Raw genomic sequence first — 22,496 nt, 5'->3', positions numbered from 1 at the left:
CATCTAGAAGGGCATGAAGGTGAGGGGGCACAAGAGCTGTAGGGGCAGCAAATGGGTCCTGCCTGAGACTGGGTCATCACTAGCCCCTGCAAATCCAGGTAAAACAGAAGCCATCTGACTTCTCTTTTGTTCTGAGAATTGAAAATTCTGTGGCTGACTTACCAGGGTCATCCTGGTCCCACTCCATGGTCTTGGGACTGGATGAAGCGCCCACAGAGTGGAGCCTGTCCTTCCGTGTCATTCTGGAAGCAGTGATGTCCCAGAGTGCCTTCATGCTCCTTGGGTCTTTAGTATACTGCACCTCTCTCATCCTCAGTTCCGAAGTTGTATCCCCGGGGGAGTGCACCCCGCCTGCATTTGTGGAGATTCTGGCGGTTCTGAGCTCCTGTAGGAGCCTCCTGGCATGTTAAAGGGCAGTTCCAGAGACACCAAGGACTGGACATCTTTGGGGTCCTTCGCCAAACCCCTTCCCTTGCGCTCCCTGCTGCGCGCCGCAGCGCCCCCTAAGCCGCCAGGGGCCGCCCGGAAGCGGGACTCCCCGAGCGCTGGGCGGGGAAAGGGGCGGGGCGCAGCGGTACCTGGGCCGCCTGGAGCTGGGGGTGGGCTCTCCGGGGACAGCCGGCGGGCACCCCCCCTAGATTTGCACCGCCAGCCGCCTGGGAGCTCAGGACTCGGGACGTAGAGGCTGCCCTATCACATGGGTGGAGGCGACGGGGCCGCATTTAAGCGGCCGGGGTACGGCGCCCGCCTCCAGCGCGTCCTCGGGCTCGGCTCCCGCCGGACGCCCTGCTCTCTGCCCACCGGGGGCCCTGCTCCACGCCGCACCGCGCCTCCCCCGCCGGGCCATGCGAACGCCGGCCCCGCTGCGATGAGCTCGCACATCGCCAAAAGCGAGTCCAAGACATCGCTGCTGAAGGCGGCGGCGACGAGCGGGGGCAGCCGGGTTCCCCGCCACGGCCCTGCCCGGGGGCCGGGGCTGCCTAGCCGCCGGCTGCCCGGCACCTGCCCCGGCACCCCGGCGCCGTCTGGGGACCCCAGTCTGCGGAGGCCCCTGTGCCGGCCGGCGCCGCGAGAGGAGGGCGCGCGGGGAAACCGCCGCGGGCTCCCCCCGGCGCACTGCAGGCCCCGGGAGGCGCTGCCGGCCGCAGCGTCCCGACCTCCTCCCCCGTCGCCGCTGCCGCTGGCCCGCGGGCGGGATGAGGGGGAACGGGGGCTGTCCCCGGCGCTCGGCCTCCGGTGCTCGCAGCGAGCCCCGGGCCGCGGGGTCTCGGCTCCAGCTGCCGCGTCCGAGGCAGACCCGTTCCTCCACCGGCTGCGCCCCATGCTCAGCTCCGCCTTCGGCCAGGTAAGGGCCGCGCCTCCCGTCCGCGCTCGCTGGAGAGGCGCTCGGGACCCTGCCGCGGCTGCGCACCCACAGCCCTCCTGCCGCCCCGGGGCCCTCGGGTCACGCTCCCCTAGCCCCCCTTGCCGCTCCGTGCCCTTGCCCAAGCTCCTTCTCCCCGCAGCCTGATTCAGCACCCTGTGCGCTGTCCACACTCCGGGCCTCGGGGCGAGGCGCCACCGCTCAGCCGCCTTCCACCTGCCAGAACGGTCTGTTCCTGGAAGGGATTGACCTCCACAGGCCACCTGGAGATTTGCAGAGGTCACGGAGGGGCGCTCTGAGCAGGTGGCGCCAAACCCACCCCTCTAGACTCTGGCCAAGACCACCAGAGAGCAATGGGGTTGGAGTATTGGGGTCAAGAGTGGGGCACCTTGGGGTACGCAGCCTTGCTTGGGGATGTGGGACCCTAGCCATTGCCTATAGTAGCCACAAAGACCTGGGAAAAGTTAGGAGAGCTAAAATGTGAGAAGAGAGAAGTGTCTGGGTAGGCATGGAGGGGCTGTATATGGAGGGGCTATTGCTCAAACTGGAACTTTGGGGTGTTTTAAGGAGGTTGTCGCTTCAGGGATGCCATTAGGATGGCAGTGGGCAGTTGTGAGTCAGAGGATGTGGATCATACCCAGAGACTCCTAGCTTGAGTTGGTGTGCATTCTAGGGTCAGAAGAGTCACTAAGGAGTCAGCAGTGGCTCCTTGGGTTTCCTCTAGGCCTTTCTCTCAAGGGTCCCAGGCAGCTGGGCATCTGCCCTTTAAAAACAGCCCTGTAGTCATCATCCAGCTTGAGGGTGTGCTGCTGGGGAGAGGAGCTTGACAGAAAGGAACCTGTGAACTCCTGGGCAGAGCCAGGGTGTCCTCCAGTTCTGAGTCCATAATGAAATCAAACTCATGGACACAGCGTTGAGACAGTTCTGCGGCAGCCAAGGAGGGGCGTAATGCAGAGTTCTGATCAGGCTGCTAGCATGGTGTGTAGGGGAAGCAGTGGGGGGGGGGGTGCTGAGCCTTTCTGTGCAAGGATGTAGCGTAAAGAAGCTGTTTTAAGCTCCTGGCTGGATCAGAATTCCAAGGAGGCCCTGTGTGTTTTGCTTCAGATCTACACATTCCTTTTCAAAATACTACTTCGCAGCAGCTGATGCCGGTGGAGGTCTGACATGAAGACAGCTGCACATGGATTTGGGTTGCACGGGGTTGCTGTGGTGGTGTGATAGGGCACCAGTGTGCCTTTGTTCCTGCAGGGAGCCCTCGTTAGCCAGCTGAGTTAGCTGGAAACAGTTCTCTAGCATAGAGATTTGGATGCAGAGTTGTGAGAGTTAGTGTGGCAATGTGTTGAGGGAGGAGTTCACTGCAGTGGCTTATGTATTAGTGAGGAGGTGCAGGGTGTTAGGGCATTGCTCCGGCATTGGCCTGGCTTCAGGGAGACCACAGTGACCAAGACAGCTGGCGTTCTGGCTATTTTGGAGCTTACAGTTTAGCGGTTTGGAAGGGGAGGTTATTGGCCCAGAATCACTCTCTTTCTGGTTATTTAGTTTGCTGGTGGTCTGACTTCGTTCCTGGAAAAAGAGCCCTTTCTTTCCAGCCTTGCAGAATTTGCCTGCATGGGCCCCTGGTGAGCTCAGAGCATCTCAGCTACCTGCTTTCCTTTGTCATTCTACTTTCTCAGTCATTAAATGAAGACTATTCTCCAGCCCAATGTTCTGAAATGTCACCAGAGTCATCCGAGTCAGGAAGGGCTGGAAGGCCCCATCAAATATTTACTACCTCTCTCTGGAAGCTCTTGCTTCTGGAGCTGCAGACTTTTTCTTTAAAGCTCTGGCACTTTCAGTTTGGGCTTCCTGCTGACAGCTCGAAGGCATCTGCTTGAAAAACAGCAGCAACAACAACAAAACCTGGCCTGGGACTTTTGTGTCAGTCTCCAGTCTCCTGCAAGGGAAGGGAATAAGTCTTTCTTTTCCTTTTCTTGCACTGAGATTTCTTCCTTAGAGAAAGGGTTAGGACCAAGAGAAGGGGAAATGGGCTTCTGAATACAGAAATTTTCAGGTAGGATCCGCTTAGGCAAACTGTAACCCTGCGGAAGTATATTTGTCACGTCTTACAAGTTCATATTTTTTAATCTTAAGTGACTCAACCTCGATAAGCTGTTTCTTCATCTGCAAAGTAGGGACAATCATAGTACCTCTCCAGGTTTTGGGGAGATTAAATGGGATAAGGTGATATGTACAGAGCTTGGCCCAGTGTGTGGCCCAGACCAAAGGCTCTGCCAGTGCTAGTTATTATTATTATTGCTGTTGTTGTTGATTAACTGACTACCAAGGGCTGTGTAAGGTCATTTTTCTTATATTTGTAATTGAGTCAGGGAGAGCCAGTGTTCAAAGTGACACTGAAGGTATGGAGATAGACTCCTACATTAGGGGGAACAGGAATTAGGATTCTTCCAGTGACCTCACAGAGCATCCTTACTGCCTGTAGGGAGACCGTGTAGTTTTAAGGCTAAAGCATGGAATGGCCCTTGGGAGACAGTAGAGCTGCAGGTTCCAATCCCATCTCTGTCATTGACTAGTGCTGTGACCTTGGGCCTCTTATTTTCTCTTTGGGTCTGGGTTCATCAAGAAATGAGATTGACAAAACTACCTTGCAGAGTTATTACAAGGGTATACAAGATTAATTATGTCAAATAGCCTGGCTCAGAGTGGGTGCTGCAAAAAGGTCAGCCTTCCTTAACGTTATTACTGTTATGTATAGAGTAATTGTCTGAATGAGGGCCTGTACTTTGAAAGCTGTCTCTGAGCCAGGTGAGGAAGACTATTAAAGGAAGGAGCTGAATGACAAAGGACCTTTCCTAGTACTCTCTTTGTGGCTTTATGGGTATGTCACCCAGCAGCCTAGAGAGAAGATGTGGTATCAGAAATTAACTCAGAATAGACATGACTTGGGGCAATTCTTGGCATTGGGTCTTGGAAAACTATTTTAAGGACAGTCTTTCTGCTCCTTACCCTAAGTTTGGGGGGAAAAAACACCCCTTGTAGAGGAGGCAAATGCAAATAAAACGCACAGCTCTGCCCTTTTTCTAGCTATAGAGACATCTCTTTTGATTTGGGTATGCTGTTCCAGTTCCCAAACTGCTTTGCACATAGTAGGATCACTATGATCCTGTCTCCTAACGAGTGAATCAATGAATGAATGACTGATATCTCCAGCCTCTGGACTGCAGAGGTTTCTTAGCTCCTATAGTTTAGATGGGGGCGGGGGAGGCTATGATGGTTTGGGTCCTAACAGATTATTATTTTTAAAATATATTTTTATTGATTTCAGAGAGAGAGGAAGGAAGAGGGAGAGAGAGATAGAAACATCAATGATGAGAGCCATTGATCGGCTGCCTCCTGCACACCCCCTGCTGGGGATCGAACCCCCAACCCTGGCATGTGCCCTGACTAGGAATTAAACCATGATCTCCTGGATCATAGGATGATGCTCAACCACTGAACCACACCAGCTTGGAAGAGTCCTAACAGATTTAGTCGCACTAGCTAGGTCTATGTTTCTAGGATGAAGACTGTGTATAGTACTCACTCCTGCCCAGCTATGTCTCTCCCTACTACACTCTCTGAGAGGGCTGGTAGCCCCAATTGCCTTTCCTCTGGGGCCTGAGGAGGTCAGTTTGTGGTTAACATAAATCAGAGAGAATCCCCCAGGATGTCTGCATTTACCCCTAGCTGTTTTAGAGAAGCAACAAGGGTACGTGAGACCTTAGTCTAGAGCCCACTAAACAATTGACAAAGTATCTTCTCATGATCTTATCTCCAGCAACCCGGGAACTCTTCCTCCATTTTAGAGATGAGCAGAGAGACTGAAGAGAGGGGATGTGGCATGTCCAAAGGTCACACAGGACTGGGATGTGGCCTGCCTGTCTCTGAAAAACCTGCCTGTGCCACACCATGCTGGTTGGGTGGGAGGTCACCTAAGTGTGTTTCCCATTTGTCTGAAGCTACCACAAAGAACCTCTCAAGTTACGACCCAGCTTTCCCTGAGAGTCCTAGCGTTGGGCTGCCATCCAAGTTCAGGTGCTGGCGATAGAACTGATCAAGGCCAGGGAAAGCCAGCCTCCCACCTAATTATTAATCAGGAATAATCAGCAATGGGTTTATCCTTGTCGTCCCTTGGATCCCATTATGCCATTCCAGGACTCAAAGTGTGGCTTCCGAGGCCCAGGGCTGCCGCCACTGTGAAGGGGGATGGGGAGGTGGGGCTGTGCGATGCCTTTGCTCCTTGGAGAAACTGCCACATTCAGCCCTTTAAAAAGTTTTCTGCTAAAAGTCAAGCCAGCTACCCCTTCCAGATCACCAGGAGCCCTGTCCCTTAGGATCATTAGAACCCTAAGTGAGCTCTGACTCCCTTGCTGCCCCTAAGACCCAAGCTAGTAGCAGCACCCTCCTCCCTAAAGACTGATTGGACTTCTTCAAAGTACGTGACTTGTTTTAATTAACAAGTTAAGATCAGGGGTTTATTATTTCAATCATTTTTTTCAGGTGACAAAGGAGGGCAGAAATAACACCTTACTTTGCAAAGCCTTTACTTAACCGTATTTTCGTATCTGTAACTCATGGTTTTCACCATATTCCACCAAGGTAGAAAGGTTGGGTATTATCTCCATGTTATAATTAAAGAGAGTGGGATGCAGAGAAATTGACTCATTCATAAAGGCCATGTGGTTAGAAAATGGTAAACTGTGCCTCAGATCCATCCCTTGGGATTCCACATTCTACATTCTTTAATATATTAGAACTTTTGAGTGTCTACTATGTGCCAGGCTTCATGTTGAGGGCTGTGGTTTATTATCTTATTTAATTGTCTATACTTTCCATTACAAGCAAAACCTCCCACCCATCTCCAACTGTATACATCCAAAGTGAGCAACATTTTTAAGAGTGTGCCAGGGCTAAGTGTGTGACTTTTCCATAGGAGACAGCTGTCCTGTCTCCTGTTTCCAAGGACAGATGTCTCTCAAGGCCGGCAAGCGAGTGCTGTGCTCTGGGATGGCCTGCAGGGGGCAGGAGTCACCAGGTCTGAGTGGGTGCCCTGCTGGGTGAATGGAGGCTGCACCTGGCCCTTTAAGACCAATTCTGGGCAGTGGAAGGGGCACCTTCTAGGTTCCTGGAACTGTGCCAAGCCCTTTGCAGGTATTGTCTCATTAACTCCTTAGAAAAGCCCTATGAGGGAAGGATTATTAAAGTACCCATTTTATCAACAAAGAAACCGAGGCTCAGAAAGATTAACATGTCCTCAAGGTCACACAGGAGTTGCTAGGCAGCAGGGCAAGATTTGAACCTAAGTCTGACTCTGCATTCCAAGCTCTTAGGCTCTGTGTCAGTAGTTGTTAACACTGGCTGCAGGTTAGAATTACCTGGAGTACCCAATACCACCAATGTCCGGAGCCCACCTATGTGCAGCAAATTGGAATCTCCGGGGAAGGTCCCCAGTGGGTCTAATCTGCAGCCAACACTGAGAAGGTCTGCTTTACACTGTGCTGCCTTCTTCCGTATCTGCTCCTGTAGCTCCTTTTTCAATTTTAATTTTTAAATAGAATTTATTTGGGTAACACTGGTTATTTAAATTATATAGGTTTCAGGGGTGCAATTCTATAACACATCATCTGTGAGCCCTAGCTTTTCAACAGAGTCTGCAGATGGTCAGTTTTCTAGCTTTGGTCTGCAAATCTTTCCTGGTCTTCCTGAATTAAGTCACAACTTTAGAGTTTTTGCGTCTCCCCTTCATAGCATTTACCTGAAATGTAATTAAATAAGTGTGTCCCTAGCTCTTTAATATCTCTTGCCCTCCCACTAGAATGTAAGCTCCTAGAAAGCAGGGACCATGTTTCTCTTGTTCCCCATGTTCCCAGAGCCAGGCATAGTGCCTGGCACATAAATATTGGACAATTGATATTTCCTTCTCCCTTTTAATAATGACTTATTATGTGCCATGCACTTTGCCGTGTACGCTTTTTAAGCAAGAGAGAGGAAACCCCATTTTCCAGGCATGGAAAGTGAAGCTCTGGAATGCCAGAAAGCAGAAGCCAGCAGAGCCAGGACTCAACCCCAGGCCTGCTGATCTTTCCCACTCATCTGAGTCCATTGCTCGCCTTCATGACCCTGACCCCTGACCTCCCCAGGAGATGTTGCTTCAAGCTGTTTCCAAGGAACAGGGTTTTGAAGAAGGCACTTAAATTGGCTGCTTGCTCTTTCAATTCCAACTCCCCGTGTCTTCACCCCTTTTCTGCCTTTTAGGTAAAAACAACCCCCCAGGCTCCTCCTCCTGTCCTCAGGGGGTGCCCCTTCCTCTCTATATCCCCCTTCAGAGGTTTGGCCCAAACGAAAGGGCTAAATAACTAGCCTGATTAAACCCTTCAGATGTCCATGATGTCGTCAGCAGCAGCAGCACTGTCGTCAAGAGCTATCCAGGGACTTCCTTCCCCAGCTCCCTGAGAGCAAGCCTGTGGCACCTTCTGGGGACCTTCTGGGCAGCGCCCCCACTCATCTTCCCTAAGGGGAGTTCTGACCCAAAACTGGACAAAAAGTCCCTGGAAGAGGAGCCTCTCTGGACTGAAAACTCAGTATAAGGGTTGTTACATCTGGTGCCCCCTGCTGGGAAAAGGTGGGTGCAGGGAAACAGCAGCGCTTCTCTCTCTTGAGTCATCTGGCTGGGGCTGTAGATCTCCAATGGGACATATGAGGCTAGAGATGAACTGACATCAAAGCTGGAACCTGGAGCCACGAGGAAGAGCCAGTCACCTAAAAAATTCATCGAGGGACCTTAAAGACTGCTTTGTAATGGCGGCCTCTCTGCTCTACACCCCAAGGAAGCTGGTGAAAGAGGAGAAGGTCAGTAGCCCCCACTCTCGCCCTCTGAGACTGCGCACTCCGAAGGGAGCTGAAGTTGCTGCTAACTGCGGTTGGCTCGGCTGTGCTTCCAGTCCCCGGAGCCTCATCCCATTTCAGTGACGAGGCGTGTGAGAGATGGAGCACGATGGAGATGGCACAAGCTCCCCCAGGCCCTCAGCTGGAGCTGCCTTCTCTCAGGCCAGCTGCAATCGCCAGGGGGCAATTTGGATTTGTGTTTGTCCCTGTGTGTGTGTGTGTGTGTGTGTGTGTGTGTGTGTGTGAATGCACACACCAGGCTGGGAGCTGGGAGGCACCCTGGCTTTGGGGACTCAAACTAACCTGATTCCCCTTCTGGGTCTGCTGGCCTAATTCCCAGCTACAGCTGCCATTCTGGGCCCCCCTCCTCAAGGCACTCTCTCCACAGATTTGGCAGCTGGGAGAGGAGGGGCTGAGGGAAGGGGGGTGAACCAAAGAGGACTGAACACTAATCTGATGGAGGTGATCTGGCAGCCTTCCCCAGCTCTGCTGCCCTCTGCCATCAGCTCTCTGGGCGATTTTCTCTGTGCCCTGCACACTCCCCTCCTGCCTTCATCTCCTTAAGAAAGTGCCCAGAAAGTTAAACCCCCACACACGAACACACATACACAATCCACCAAAAAAAAAAAAAAAAATCAGCAGGAGCTGGCAGACGAGTGAGAGAGCACGCGCGCAAGAGAGAGGGCTCAGATCAGTCCTGGAGGAAGAGCGGCGCAGGCAGAGGGAGGCTGGGGTTGGCAGTGACCCGGGACTAAGGTCTCTTAGGCCCCCTGGAGCCTCCTTCATGGACCCAGGGATCCTGAGAGGGGCTGCCTCAGCTTAGGATGGGCAACTGTGTCAAGTCTCCACTGAGAAATCTCTCAAGGAAGGTATGTTTCTGGAGTGCCGAAACCTGGGGTGGGGGATTGGGCATCTTCCCATCAGTCCCAGAGGTTGGGCATGGAGAGGGTGGGCATCTGAGGCTTGCCACCCTTCCCGTGGGTTCTGTCTAGAGCTGCTTCCCTGTTCTGACCTCCAGATTACCTCCTATCGCAGTTTTCTATGTCCCAGTCTCTGAGCTGAAGTTGGAACTTGGAGCTGCATGGGGGGCTGTGTTTGGGAATTTGTACAAGATTTAGGAAAGAACCACGTAGCTCCTAGGATGTAAAATGGAAAGCATGGATCCTTAGGATGTCAGAGTGGACAGACTGCTTGGGGCTGGCAGGATCGGAAGAGGGCTGAACTGAGCTTTCACCTTTCTGCTGCTAAAGCTCCTCAGCAGGACGCAGGGCTTGTTCGCCTCCTTTGAGGGCCTCTGACCCTCTCTGGTGATCTCTAAGCCTTCAGAGTTGGGGGTTTTGAAATAGATCCTGTTGCCACCTAAAGGAACCAAGCAGGATATCCCCTTTCACCCTCATTAATTCTTGAGTCAGGTCAGAGAATCTCAACTAGGACCAGGCTGGTTCAGGGACCAGAATTGTTTTCACTGAGAAAGGATATTGGGCAGAAGTGTCTACACGTCACTTTCTGTAGCAGATTTAGTGCTTATACACAAGGATAATATCTTTTCGCAAGAATTCCTTTTGGAAAGCAAGTAATCACCTCCGAAGCATCTTTTACGCAAGTCTGGGCTTGCATCTACAGGGATTTGCGTCAAGCGGGCTCTGCCTGTATTTCTAGCCCTCCGTGGTCAGGCCATAGAAGAAACTCACAGACATTATTTAAAGGTCAACGGGATGATAGGGAATTTTCCCTGCAGCGCTTTCTTTTTCCAGACAAGGAACTTAGTTGCCACTCAGGTTAAGTGACTTTCCCAAAGTCTCAGGTTAGCTAATGGCACCTCTGCCCCCAACCGCATCCCATCTCCTCGGTCAGTTTGGCAGCCTCTCACTTTGGGACATTTCAGGCTTTTCTGCTGCTCACCGTCTTTCCTCATTTAGCTAAGCTGCTCACATCAAATTCCTTTTCATCTCTGCTGTTCCTTGGATCCTTCTGGGGGTTGACTGTTTCCTCTGCGCACCCCCCCATCATCTGTCATCTTCTTAGTGGAGTCTTTTGCACCAGAAGTGGCCTCCACGCTGTTGTAGAGAAACGGAAATGGATCTGAATGAGTTTAGAGGACCACAGGGTGAAAGCCCTTCCCCTGGTTTTGTCCAGATCTTGAAGAGGTGAACATAAGAACAAGAATTGTCTTTGGCTCCACCCCACCCAGAGATCTATGAATAATCAGACTTCTCAGGTCTCCAACTGTATGACTTTGGGCAAGTTACTTGACCTCTCTGGGCCTCAGTTCTTTTGTCCACCAAGTGGAAATACTAATATCCACCTTATAAGGTAATTGTGAGAACTAAATAAAGTATTCTGCACACTGCCTGGAATATAGTACTCAACAAATGTTAGCTAGTAGTATTGTCATCATAATCATAATTTTTCCACCCTGGGTTTTCTGAGAAGGGGGATGGAGGAAAAAGAAAATAGAGATTTTGAGTCCATGGAATAGAGTTAAAGGTCATAAAACTTATTGCATTCACTTTCATGTTTTTAAATTTTTACTTATTTTATTTTTTTAATATATCTTTATTGCTTTCAGAGAGAGAAAGGGAGAGGGACAGAGAGAGAGAAACATCGATGATGAGAGAGTCATTGATCGGCTGCCTCCTGCACACCCCCAAGTGGGGACCGAGCCCGCAACCCGGGCATGTGCCCTGACTGGGAATCGAACCTCTATCTCCTGGATCCTCTGTCGATGCTCAACTGCTGAGCCACGCTCAGCTGGGCTAAATCTTTAAAAATTTTTAAATTGATTTTAGAGAGAGAGAGAGAATCAGTTTGTTGTTCCCCTTATTTATGCATTCATTGGTTGCTTCTTGTATGTTCCCTGATCAGGGCTCAAACCTGCAACCTTGGTGTATCGGGATGATGCTCTAACCAACTGAGCTACTTGGCCAGGGAAATTTCTTGAATTTTTAAAAAATAAAAATAATAATAATTGCTTTTTCCTTAATATCTACAATGTATCCAATTTCTGTTACCTCATTTTCTCTTTTCCACCAAATAGTTCTTTTGGCTAAGGTCACACAGCCCACTGGATGCTGAGCTGGGATTTAAACCCCAGTCTGTGTGAATCCAGAGCTGGTATTTTATTTTTATTTTTGCCTTTCTCTTCTTCCTGCTGTTAAAGATGTTATTCATAGATCTCTGAATCTGACCTTACATGTCATCTGGTCCAAATTCCCACTGACTGCGGCAGTCCCCTCTCCTACCTCACCAACCAATGCTCACTCCTTCAACCTCTCCTCGAGTACCTTCAGGGAGCGTTGCCCCGCAGGCTCTTGGCCGGCTTCTGTTGTTAGAAAGCTGTTAGGTCATGAGGCATGCTGGGCCCTCCTGTTGCTATGCCACACTCAGGAGACGTCCCCTCGGTGCCAGGAGACATGGTCAGCCTGTGGGCCGCTGTCCACTTGGCTTCCTGAGTGGTAGTCGGGGAACTGGTAATGGTGAGAGGCGGCCTGCTCCAGGCTCTGAGCAGGGCAAGGCCAGGCTGTCAGGTGCCATCACTGGCCCGGGAAGAGCAGCAGCTTCCCGGGCCAACTTGGTGCCAGACAGGATTATGATCAGAGATGCAGTGGAAATTCCCCAGCCACCTCTGGTTCATACTTCGTGGGAGCAAATTCTTCCCCATCCTTCTCACTTCTTTTCTGACTGGCAAAATTCTCCCACTTCCTCTGGAGCCAGAAGTAAATGCCTTCTGGCACGCGGTGTCTCTTAAGTTGCATCACTGTCACCATCATCGTCATCGTCATCGTCATCGTCATTGTCATTGTCATTGTCATCACCATGGCAACTCCATTTATTCCACTCTCGCCATGCTCCAGGCACTACGCACTAGCTCATTTATTTCCCACAAGAATCCTGTGAGTCGCCATGATTATCCCCATTGCTTAAAGAAGGAAACTAGAGCACAGACAGGTGAAGTGACCTGCCCAAGCAAAGCAAGCAGGTGGCAGAGCCAGAATTGTCCCCAAGACTGTTTGAATCCAAAGCCAGTGTTCAAAACCGCCTCTCAGAGGAGGTCTGTGCCGCCTGCCGCCTCCTCCTTCCTGGGTTGTGTTCACTCTGAGCCAAGCTGAGTGCGAGTCAGCCAGAACTAGAAGGCCGCCTCTCTACAGCCATCTCTGGAGATCGTGTCCGGGGCTGAAGCCGCTGCGCAATCCCAGGCCTCCTTGGAGCCAGTCTCCTTCAGGAAAGTCCCTCTAGCTCTGCCCTCACTCTAGCTATGTTCTGGGAGCCTGTGTGAGTGCGGCTGAGGCTCTGAACCTCATTTGGGATAAAATCAGAATGGTCGTGGATCCATCTGACATCCCTTAAGTTCTGAGATTACCTAAGACTGACCCCTAATTGCACTCACTGAACTTGGATATTGACCGAGGTCCTTCACCTCAAATCTGAGTTGAGTCTAGTGTGGGACTTTGGGGAGAAGACACATGAGAGGGCAAGGTGAGATGAGGCAGATTGTTCTGCTCCTCGGCCCGGGAGGACAGGCTGCCCCCAGGTTAGGACCTTCTCCTGGGTGTGACCTTCCCTGAGCTAGAGGAATGTGGCAGGAAGAAGAGTGCAGCGAGACATGCAGCGCTGGGCTGTGTGGGGCCCGGGCATCCTGGGGAGGCCGGGGCAGAATCGAATGTTGTGTCTGGGTGCTGCTGCTGTCCTAAGGGGACGGTCTGTGGGCAGTGCTGACTTTTTATAGCTGCATGGGAACCGGCAGGGAGGCGGGAGGGTTGGCCAGGGCCTGGGAGCACAGCTATATTCGGTAAGCAAAGAGGCCCCCTTCCTCAGCCTCCAGAAGTCGGCAGGCTGGGCCAGGCAGGGAGCCAGGGAAGGCGGGAGGGGGAAGGGAGACTTGCGGGGTGAAAGAGAGGCCACAAACAGGGTGGGATCCAACCCACAGACATGCTTTGTGTTGCCCACCAGAAGGTCTGGCAACGTTGGGCTGGAGTCACGAAGTGCTGCTTCTTAAGAGGGGACATGAGCATCCGTTTAGCCCCAGTCCCCACCTCTTACACCTGCCCGCTTCGTTTATGTTAGCTATGGCCCCTGTTTGCAACCTCCAGTCTAGCCGAGCCTGCTCTCCACGTTGCCCGCTCTGATTGTCCTCACTGCCTTCCAGTGGGGATCCAGTGGGGGTAGGGTCAGAAGTCAGTTTGGGAAGTTAGCCCCAGGGTTTGCGCTGGGACATTGGGACAGCATTGGGAAAGGGCCTTATTCTATTAATCTCTCAATGAAAACTTCCCATTGGTTGGGGCAGAAGCCTCCCGCTGCCTGCTTTTCTCTCTGAGCCTCTGCATGCACATGAGAGAGATTCTCTGCATAGTATGTGTCTCGTGTGTGTGTGTGTGTGTGTGTGTGTGTGCACATGCATAAGCCACATGGTGGGTGTCACACCCCGCTCTCCCTGGAGCATCTGTTTCAGTGCAGGAGCAGAGACTCCACCTGTTGGACCAATTTGATGCCTGCCCTCGTGCACCCTGAGGGCTCTCCGAACCCTGCTGCTGGACAATTAGGGCCTGACCTTGAGGAGAGCCCCTTCTAGGACCAAGAGCCAGGCTGGGGCCAGAAGGGCCCCGTTGGGCAGGGAGATGACGCCTGCCTCTCTTTTGTATTTGCTTGGTGCTGGCTGAAGATGCGCCGGGAGGAGATGACCAGCTACAGGGTGGTGCAGACAAGCGAGGAGGGGCTGGCGGCCAGCGGCGAGCTCCCTGGACCGCTCCTGATGCTGGCCCAGAACTGTGCGGTCATGCACAACCTGCTGGGCCCTGCCTGCATTTTCCTGCGCAAGGGCTTCGCTGAGAACAGGCAGCCTGTACGTAAGTTGGCCCCGGTGGAGCCGTGCTCCACTTGGCTTCACGGGTCGTGAGGAGGCGCTGGGAAGAAGAGGGGCCCTGTACACAGAAATGTGTCTCCCAGCAGACACGCCTCAAATCCTCAACTTGAGAATCTGACTCCTAAAGTTTCCCACTCATGGCTGCAAAGCACTGGTGAGTTTACCTGCACCAGCAAGAAATGATAACAGCAGCTAACATTGTTTGGGGATTAAAAAATATATATATGTTTTTATTGATTTTAGAGAGTGCAAAGGAGAGGGAGAGAGAGAGAAACATGGATGTGAGAGAGAAACATCAGCTGCTTCCCATATGCAATCGAAGTTGTCACCTTTCGGTGCATGGGACGAAGCTCAACCAACTGAGCCACACAGGCCAGAGAATGTTTGGGGATTTTTTTGAGCACTTACTGTGTGCCACACACTGTGCTAAGAGCTTTGGTATGTTGCCTCATTTAAGACAGACTCAGAGCAACTCTAAGAGGTAGGTAATATTATCCCCACTTTACAGATGAGGACACTGAGTTGGAGAAGTAACCTGCTCAAGGTAACAGCTTGTGGGTGACAGAGGTAGGATTCAGACTTGGGGAGTCTGACTCAAGCACCTCCTATGCTCTGGACAACAGTACTGACTTCACAGCGCTGTCCAGTAGAACTTTCTACCAGGATGGAAACCTTCTATAATCTTCACTGTCCAATACAGCCACCACTAGCCACATGTGGCTATTGAGTACTTGACACATTACAAGTGCCACTGTTTAATTCCCATTCTGATGTAAACAGCCATGTGTGGCTGCTGTATTGGACAGCCTCCTACAGGAATCTGAACAGCCAGGGAGGAGGGGAACAATGATCGTGTTACAAACATTTGTAAGTTCCATTTATTGAATGCCATGTGCTAAATACTTTACATATCTTGTCTCATGGTATGCTTCCAAAGGCCCTGTAAGGTGGGTCCTGGTATTAACCTATTTTACAGATGAGGAGACTGGCTCACAGAAGTGACCTGCTCAGGTCTCATAGCTAGGAAGCAGCAGGTCTGAGCTTTGCACTCTAGTCTGTCTGACTCTAGAGGCCAAGCTCCATTCCCACCTGACCGCCCCCCCGCAAGTTGCTCATGGTCTCCCTGCCACATGGGTGGGCATCTCCAACTCTACTCCAGAGCCCAGAACACATACCACCTCTCTGCATGGGGGAGTGTGTGACCCAAGTGCCAGCCACCAGGACTCAGCCAGTAGACCACAGGCCTACTGCAAAAGGCTGCCTGCCTTTCCTGCTTCCTCACTCTGTCTATACAAGATGTATGGAGGAGGCTTCGGGGGGGCTCAACAGCACCTCACTTCTCTCCAGTCCTTCAGAGCTGGGTCCTGGAGAAGTGAGGGGCTGCTTGAGCCTGAACAGGGGAAAGGACTTGTTATGTCTAAGTAACTTGTCCTAGCGAGTGTACTCTGCGTGTGTGTGGGCGGGCACATCCTCATTTATATTGCTCACTGTCACTTATTGGGGGTATGGGCACTGCAAAAAAAAACCCATCTTTTTTGGTCACACAAGAACCAAGCCTGACTTGTAACAGCTACTGGGTGACAGAGGTAGGATTGGGTAGGTGATGGAGTGACAACCCACTGTGCACTGTAACAGGCTTTTAAAGCAGAAGTCCATACAGTCATCTAACAGAGACAGACATACCTTCAATGAATCCTACTCTCAGCTAGAAGTGCCACCTGCTTGGAGGCCCTGGTAGCTTGCAGCCTACCTGTTCCGAGCACACTTACACACTCAACACTGTCCTGCCACATACAGCCACTTCTGAGCACCGGGTCCTGTACACCTGCTTGCCTCACAAGATGTTGCTCAGTAGCCCCTTTCTAGAAGATTCTCAGATTTTCCAGAGCTGGGGTCCTTTGCCCGGGGCCAGTTTGGAGTGGGTGGGCAGCAACTGTCTACCTTCCCTGGCCCTGTTGGCTGGAACAGCCTGTGTGCACAGCTGAGATGCCTCACGCTCACAGTGGCACCGTTCATGACAGGTGTGCCCATACCTGGCGTGTGCTTCCTCAGGGTGACCGCACCTACCCCATGTCCTCCCTGCCCAAAAGCAGAGAACTGTGTCATCTGGGGAGGAGGAGCCCCGTGGACCAGTTTGGGAGCTTACTAAGCAGATCCAGCTGGGCAGCAGCATCCATTTTGTGCCAGTCTGTGTCCCTCCTGGGCAGGCCTGAGGCAACTGGCCCCTCACCAGCTGGAGCTGCCCCATGGATCCTCTGGGCCTGCTCTTTAGAGATTTCTCTGCCATCTGTTATGATGCCTAGACCCAGGTTTCCTTGATTTCCCCAAGGAGATCTGGGCACTGCTTGAGGCTTTAGATGTGTGCTTTGGAGCCTGGCGGCCCCCAGAGGCACTGGTGGCCCCCAGGGTCCTATGCTGCGTCCTGTGACAGGGCAAAGTATAGGATGGGAGTAGAAATGGAGAAGGTAGAGCAGTGCCCAGGAAGCAGGGCACAGCCCTAATCCTTCCTCCACACCCTCGGGGCCTCCCCCTCCTCTCTCTCAGGCTGCCTGTCTAGTCCCTGCTTTCTCTGCCTCCAGCCCCTCTCTCCTCCCATTACCTTGCAGGCCTCCTCTCTGTTGTGACCTCCCGATGACCCAGTTTCATTTACAGGTTTTTGCCTCTGGACCAGCTCTGTTCTCTGACACATTCTTGTGTCTGGAATAAGGGGTTGGGCACAGACGTTCTGTGCCCAGGCTGGGTGGGGCTCTTGGGTCCCTGGGCATCTGCCATGGCTATGGGAGATGTGGGGGTGCACATTTTCCCCTCAAGGACATGGTCCAGGCATGGTCTGCTGCAGCCCCGCCACCTCCCACCCAGTGCTTACTGCCACTTACTTGCATGGCCCTAAGGTTGGGCATTTTGTGACTCAGGGCCCCTCTAATAGAACATGTTCTTTTGTTTCAGGACAGATCACTGCGGCCAGAAGAGATTGAAGGTAAGACCTGGCCCCTTAGGGGAAAGGGTTACCCAGCCATCCAGGATGCTGAGGGAAGGGAGATTGGTGGGAAGAGAGGTAGAGACCCCCGGCTTCTGGGACAGGGCCGAGTAAGTTTCTGAGCATCCTCTGTAGAGCCAGGGGTCAGAGTTGTACATAGTCCTGGGCAGCTCCCGGGTCTGGCTCTCCAAGCCAGTGGGCCCTATGGCTGCTTTTGGCCCCAGAGGCTTGGTGGGTCCCACCCCCAACAATGTCCACCTTTGTTCCCTTCCCCAGAGCTCCGAGAGGCCTTCAGAGAATTTGACAGGGACAAAGACGGTTACATCAACTGCCGGGACCTGGGCAACTGCATGCGCACCATGGGCTACATGCCCACCGAGATGGAGCTTATTGAGCTGTCCCAGCAGATCAACATGAACCGTGAGTCCCTCCACTGGGCACCTCCTTCCCTTCCCATCCTCACCTTTGCAGCTCTATGCAGTCAGACAGGCCCTGGTTCAAATTCTGGGCCCACTTCTTTCCAGTTCTGTGACCCAGGGAAAACCACTTACCCTCTCTGAGCCTCTGTTTCCTCACCTGGAAAATGAGGGATATAGCAGGGGGCGTAAAGCACAGGAAATCAATTAGGGAATATTTTGAAAACAGCCCAATACCTGGCACACAGTGAGAGTTGAACAGATGATGCTATTATTACGATGTTTTCCCCTTAGTCTGGGTTCTCCCAGAAGCAAGCCTGAGACAAGAATTTGAAAGGACAGTAGTTTATTTAGTGGGTGTTAAGTAGGGAAGTGAGGCAGGGAAAAGGAGGGGCCAGCAAAGGGTGCCTTCTCCCACCAGCTATCTCTGACCAGAGTCTAATTCTGCTGGAGAACTCGGGGAGTTAGTGTAGCAGCCCACCCACCTCAGAGTTACCCACTAGCCCTCACCTGGGGCAAACGTTTATCCCCCGAACTCCTGTTAGTCACTGGTGGAAAGCTGTTGTGAACACACCACGTTGGGTGTCAGGTCTCCAACACTTGTACCTACTGAGAGAGCCAGTTGGAAGTTGAGCTTCCGTTTGCACAGGGTAAGGCTTGGAGCACGTGGGCCAGGCGCCCAGGCTTCTGCTTCTCTCTCTGCCCTTCTGTGTGTGTCTGTGTCTCTGAAGTTCTTTGCCTGTCTCTGTGACCTAATGTTTCTTTCTCTCATCCATATCTACCTCTGTCCACTTCCTGACTTCTTCCCTTCATCAGCCCCTGGCCACTTCTCTGCGCCACTCTTTGACAAACCACCTGTCCACTGTCACCTCTCTGTCATCATTTGGCCTTTGGTTAAACCTTGGACCTGGCTCTGGGCTGGTCAGGGAGGGTTGGTAGTGCTCGCCATTGCCTAATTGGAGGAGGGGAATGGTTAGATGGGTGACCTAGCTCTTTTCTTTGTCCCCAGTGGGTGGCCATGTGGATTTTGATGACTTTGTGGAGCTAATGGGACCTAAACTCCTGGCTGAGACGGCAGATATGATTGGAGTAAAGGAACTGCGAGATGCTTTCCGAGAGGTGAGTGATGGGCAGTGGACAGGCAGGGGGTGGGTAGGTTGTTAGAATCCCAACCCCACGATGACAACTTGAAAAGAAACCTGAACCCTGGGTCCTAAACCAGGGAAGGAACTTGAACAGAGAAGGATCTCGGCAGGGGGGTGGGACACAATGGCTCTGGAGAAGGAGCCCAACCTTGGGATCTGCTTTTGACAGTCTCCATGTTCAGCTACCTCTCCCTCCTTCCTGCCCTGTCTAGTTTGACACCAATGGTGATGGGGAGATAAGCACCAGTGAGTTGCGAGAGGCCATGAGGAAACTCCTAGGTCATCAGGTGGGACACCGAGACATAGAGGAAATTATCCGAGATGTGGACCTCAATGGGGATGGCCGAGTGGACTTTGAAGGTAGGTAGGGCTTGAAAGTGGGAGAGAAAGTGGCCATCCAGGGAGCCTTCCAACTGTATATCCATCATGGAACCATCAATCCACCCCAACCTTCTATCCCCTACTCCTCTATCCTGTGGACCTTCCATCCATACAACACTCCCGTCTGCCTCCCATATCTATATCCATCCATCCATCCATCCATCCATCCATCCATCCATCCATCCATCCATCCATCCATCCTTCTGTCCATACCTATCTATTCATCCATCCATCTCTTCATCTATCCAGGTGCCTATTTATCCACTCATCCATCTCTAAACAATTATCCACAGGACCACTTACCGATGCGCTTATCTACCCACCCATGCATCTACTGGTTCTTGTACAGTCACCCGTGTATTCCTCCGTGCACCCATCTACCCATGCCCACCTCTCCACGCATCTGTACTTCTCTACATTCACTCAGACATTTATATATTTCTATCCATCTGCTTATGTTTCTACCCATACTCCCATTGGTCTATCCATAGATCTGTAAAGTCATTTCCCCATCGGGATCCATCTACTCCTCCATCCACCCATCTCTCTCCATCTGTCTGCCCATGTTCCTCCACCCATGGAAGGTATTTTCTGGATGCCACCTTCCTCAAGCTGATACTCGGGCCCCTAAGATTTGACCACAGCTCACCCCCCAGCTGCAGCCCCTGCCTTTCCTTCACTCCCCCTCACCTTACAGCTACTCCGAAATACTTGTGGTCCATGAACCTGCTAGGCTCCCGTTTGAACACACTGCTCTTTTTATCAGAATGCCTTTTATTCTGTTGTTCACTGGGGCTCAATTCTATCCATCCTTCACGATCCAACAGTGGGACGCTTCATTCAACCCTTCTTCCTTGGTTCTCCAGGCTGAACTTCCTCTTTTCTGGGCCTCATAACACCTCAGGGTCACCCTTGTTCTTTCCCCTGTCTCCTAACTGCTACTTACAGTTGTCTCTCCACTGGACTCTGAACTTTTTCAGAAGAGGAACCTCATTTTCTTTATCTCTGCATTTCCCACATAACTCAGTACCTGGCACATAGCTAATGCTCTGTGAAAGTTATTTTTAAGGAATCAGTGATAATCGTAATAGTTACCATTTACTGTACACTTATTATGTACCAGTCACTGCGCCAAGTAGCTTTACATATTTTATCTCATTTAATTCTCACAACGACTCTATGGAGTCACTATTATTACCTCATGAGAGGAGGGAACTGAGGTTCAGAGAAGTAATATAACTTGCTTGGGATTGCCTAGCTAGTAAGAGGTAGAGCTGTGTCATAAACCCAGGTCTGGAATCTCAACCACTTACACACAGAACGCTGTGCATGGTGCCATTTGCCACACTAGGAGACGCAGGGGAAATACAGTAAAACACCGACTCTGTACTCCAGATATTTGAGTTCTAAATAGACAGGCAGGATGAGTATGTGCCAGCCTGAGAGTGTGCCCAGAACAGAGGGTTGGGAAGCCTTTTATGGGGAGTAGCTGTTCTTCAAGGTTGAGTAGAGTGTGGCTAGCTGGAGAGAAGGCTTTGCTACCACCAGATCTGAACATCTCGGGACGTCCTGTGTCCAGGTAAGTGCCCCTCACAGATGACCGCCCTTCCCTGAAAGCCCAGCATCCCCCATTTATTCTACCAGCAAGTATTGTATACCTCTGTGTGCTGAGACCCGACCCCTGCCTTTAGGAGCCTAAGACCAGCGAGGAAAACAGAAGCCAACAGTATAGTTCATGCTGTTTTTGGGGAAATATAGTGGACTATGGGGTGCAGAGGGGACACCTGTGCCAAGCTGGGGGGGATTATGGAAGGCTTCCTGGAGGAGGCTGTAAATAAATAGAGCCCTAAGAAATGAGAAGGAGCTACCAGGTGAAAAAGAAGGAAGAAATATTTATCCAAATGAAACCTGCACGTGGATGTTTATAACAGCTTTATTCATAATTGCCTAAACCTGGAAGTCCCCAAGATGTCCTTTAGTAGATAAATGGGTAAATAAACTGTGTTCTGTGCAGACAATGGAATGCTATTCAGAGCTAAGAAGAAATTAGCTATCAAGCCATGAGAAGACATGGAGGAAGCTTAAATTCATACTACTAAGTGAAAGAAGCCAATTTGAAAAGTCTACATACTGTCTAATTCCAACTATATGACATTCTAGAAAAGGCAAAACTATGGAGACAGTACAAAGCCCAGTGGTTGCTGGGGGCTGTGCAGGAAGGAGGGATGCACAGGCAGAGCACAGAGGGTTTTTAGGGCAGTGAGACTATTCTGTGTGAGACTATAATGGTGGATACGTGTCATTATACACTTGTCAAAACATAGAATGGGCAACACCAAGAGTGAACCCTCATGTGAACTGGACTTGGGGTGATAATGACCTGTCGATGTCAGTTCATCAATTGTAACAATCATACCACTCTGGGGGGATTTGATAATGCGGGAGGGTGTGCCTGTGTGGAGGTCGGAGAACCTGGGAACTCTGTGTACTTTCTGTTTAATTTTGCTGTGAACCTAAAACTGCTGTAAAAAATAGTCTACTTGGAAAAAGAGAAGGGAGAGGCGGCAAGTTGCAGGAAAGCTGAGAGGTGAGAAGGAGAGGGAGCCAGTGGTACCTAAGGCGCTGAAAGGGAGCTGTGTAGTAGGAGCATAAGATTGGGGGTGAGCGGGGAGACGTGAGGCTGGAGATGTCAGCTGGGGCCAGAACAGGGAGGGCCCTGAGGTCATGTCAGGATATGGGACATTATCCGGGGGGATCTGCGAGAGGTTTAAGAAGGGGGTCAGATATGCAGCTTGGAAAGCTGGAGCTAGCTGCTGGGTAGAAGATGGATTGGAAGAGGCCGTATGGATGTGGGGGGTCAGCGTGGAGTCGCAAGCAGTGGCGATGGAGAGGGGGACACAGATCTGAGGGAGATTTGGAGGCAGCGCCCTGAGCTGGGCCCTTACTGCTGCTTTCTCCCCACCTTCTCCTGTGCTCTCCCAGAGTTTGTCCGGATGATGTCCCGCTGAGGCCGTGAGGGCCCCTCCAGGACTGCCAAGCTCCCACAGGGGCGAGCAGAGGAGCCAGAGCTCGCCCACCCCGCCGCCGCCGAGAGCCCAGGATGTACTGGTGGACGGGGCCTGCCTGCACCCCGGGGAAGGTGCCCACCCCGGACCCCACCCCTCCGCACTGTGAAAGACTCACAACTCCTGCAACTGGAAAGGGGGTGCCCGCCGACAAGGAGGCCACAGTGCCAAGCCCGCAGAGGTCATGCAAGGCGCGAAGTGCCATGTACCCAGCCGCCGCTGGCTGGGTGGGCCAGGGAGCCCGCCAGCAGATCCCACATAGCATGTCTGCCCTGGGCAAAGCCTCTCGCTGCCCTCCTTAGCTCTGCGCCCATCCCAGCTCGCCTCAGCCTTGTTATCTCGGAACCAATAAAAGTATTTCCAAGAGC

At 51.9% G+C, this 22,496-nt stretch overlaps 1 protein-coding gene across 4 annotated transcripts in view; it reads left to right on the top strand.

Annotated features, from left to right (window-relative positions):
* The window catches only part of CABP1 (calcium binding protein 1), a gene marked incomplete at its 5' end in the record, with an annotated part of 46,131 nt that extends 23,635 nt beyond the window's left edge, over positions 1 to 22,496 (top strand). The window contains 7 exons of one of the 4 annotated variants that reach the window (XM_081123618.1): positions 698 to 1,345; positions 13,944 to 14,123; positions 17,091 to 17,121; positions 17,398 to 17,541; positions 18,547 to 18,656; positions 18,895 to 19,042; positions 22,046 to 22,496. In XM_081123618.1, coding sequence (XP_080979744.1) covers positions 698 to 1,345; positions 13,944 to 14,123; positions 17,091 to 17,121; positions 17,398 to 17,541; positions 18,547 to 18,656; positions 18,895 to 19,042; positions 22,046 to 22,071 — 1,287 coding nt within the window. In that variant the 3' untranslated portion in view covers positions 22,072 to 22,496. Of the gene's footprint in view, positions 1 to 540; positions 1,346 to 8,921; positions 9,154 to 13,943; positions 14,124 to 17,090; positions 17,122 to 17,397; positions 17,542 to 18,546; positions 18,657 to 18,894; positions 19,043 to 22,045 lie in introns of those variants that run through there. The other 3 variants (XM_081123616.1, XM_081123617.1, XM_081123615.1) reach the window with 3 other exon arrangements.

Source organism: Miniopterus schreibersii (genome assembly GCF_964146895.1).
Source record: "Miniopterus schreibersii genome assembly, chromosome: 20".
Lineage (NCBI taxonomy): Eukaryota > Metazoa > Chordata > Mammalia > Chiroptera > Miniopteridae > Miniopterus > Miniopterus schreibersii.
Note: the sequence above shows the minus strand (reverse complement) of the source record. Positions and strands in the feature narration are given on the sequence as shown.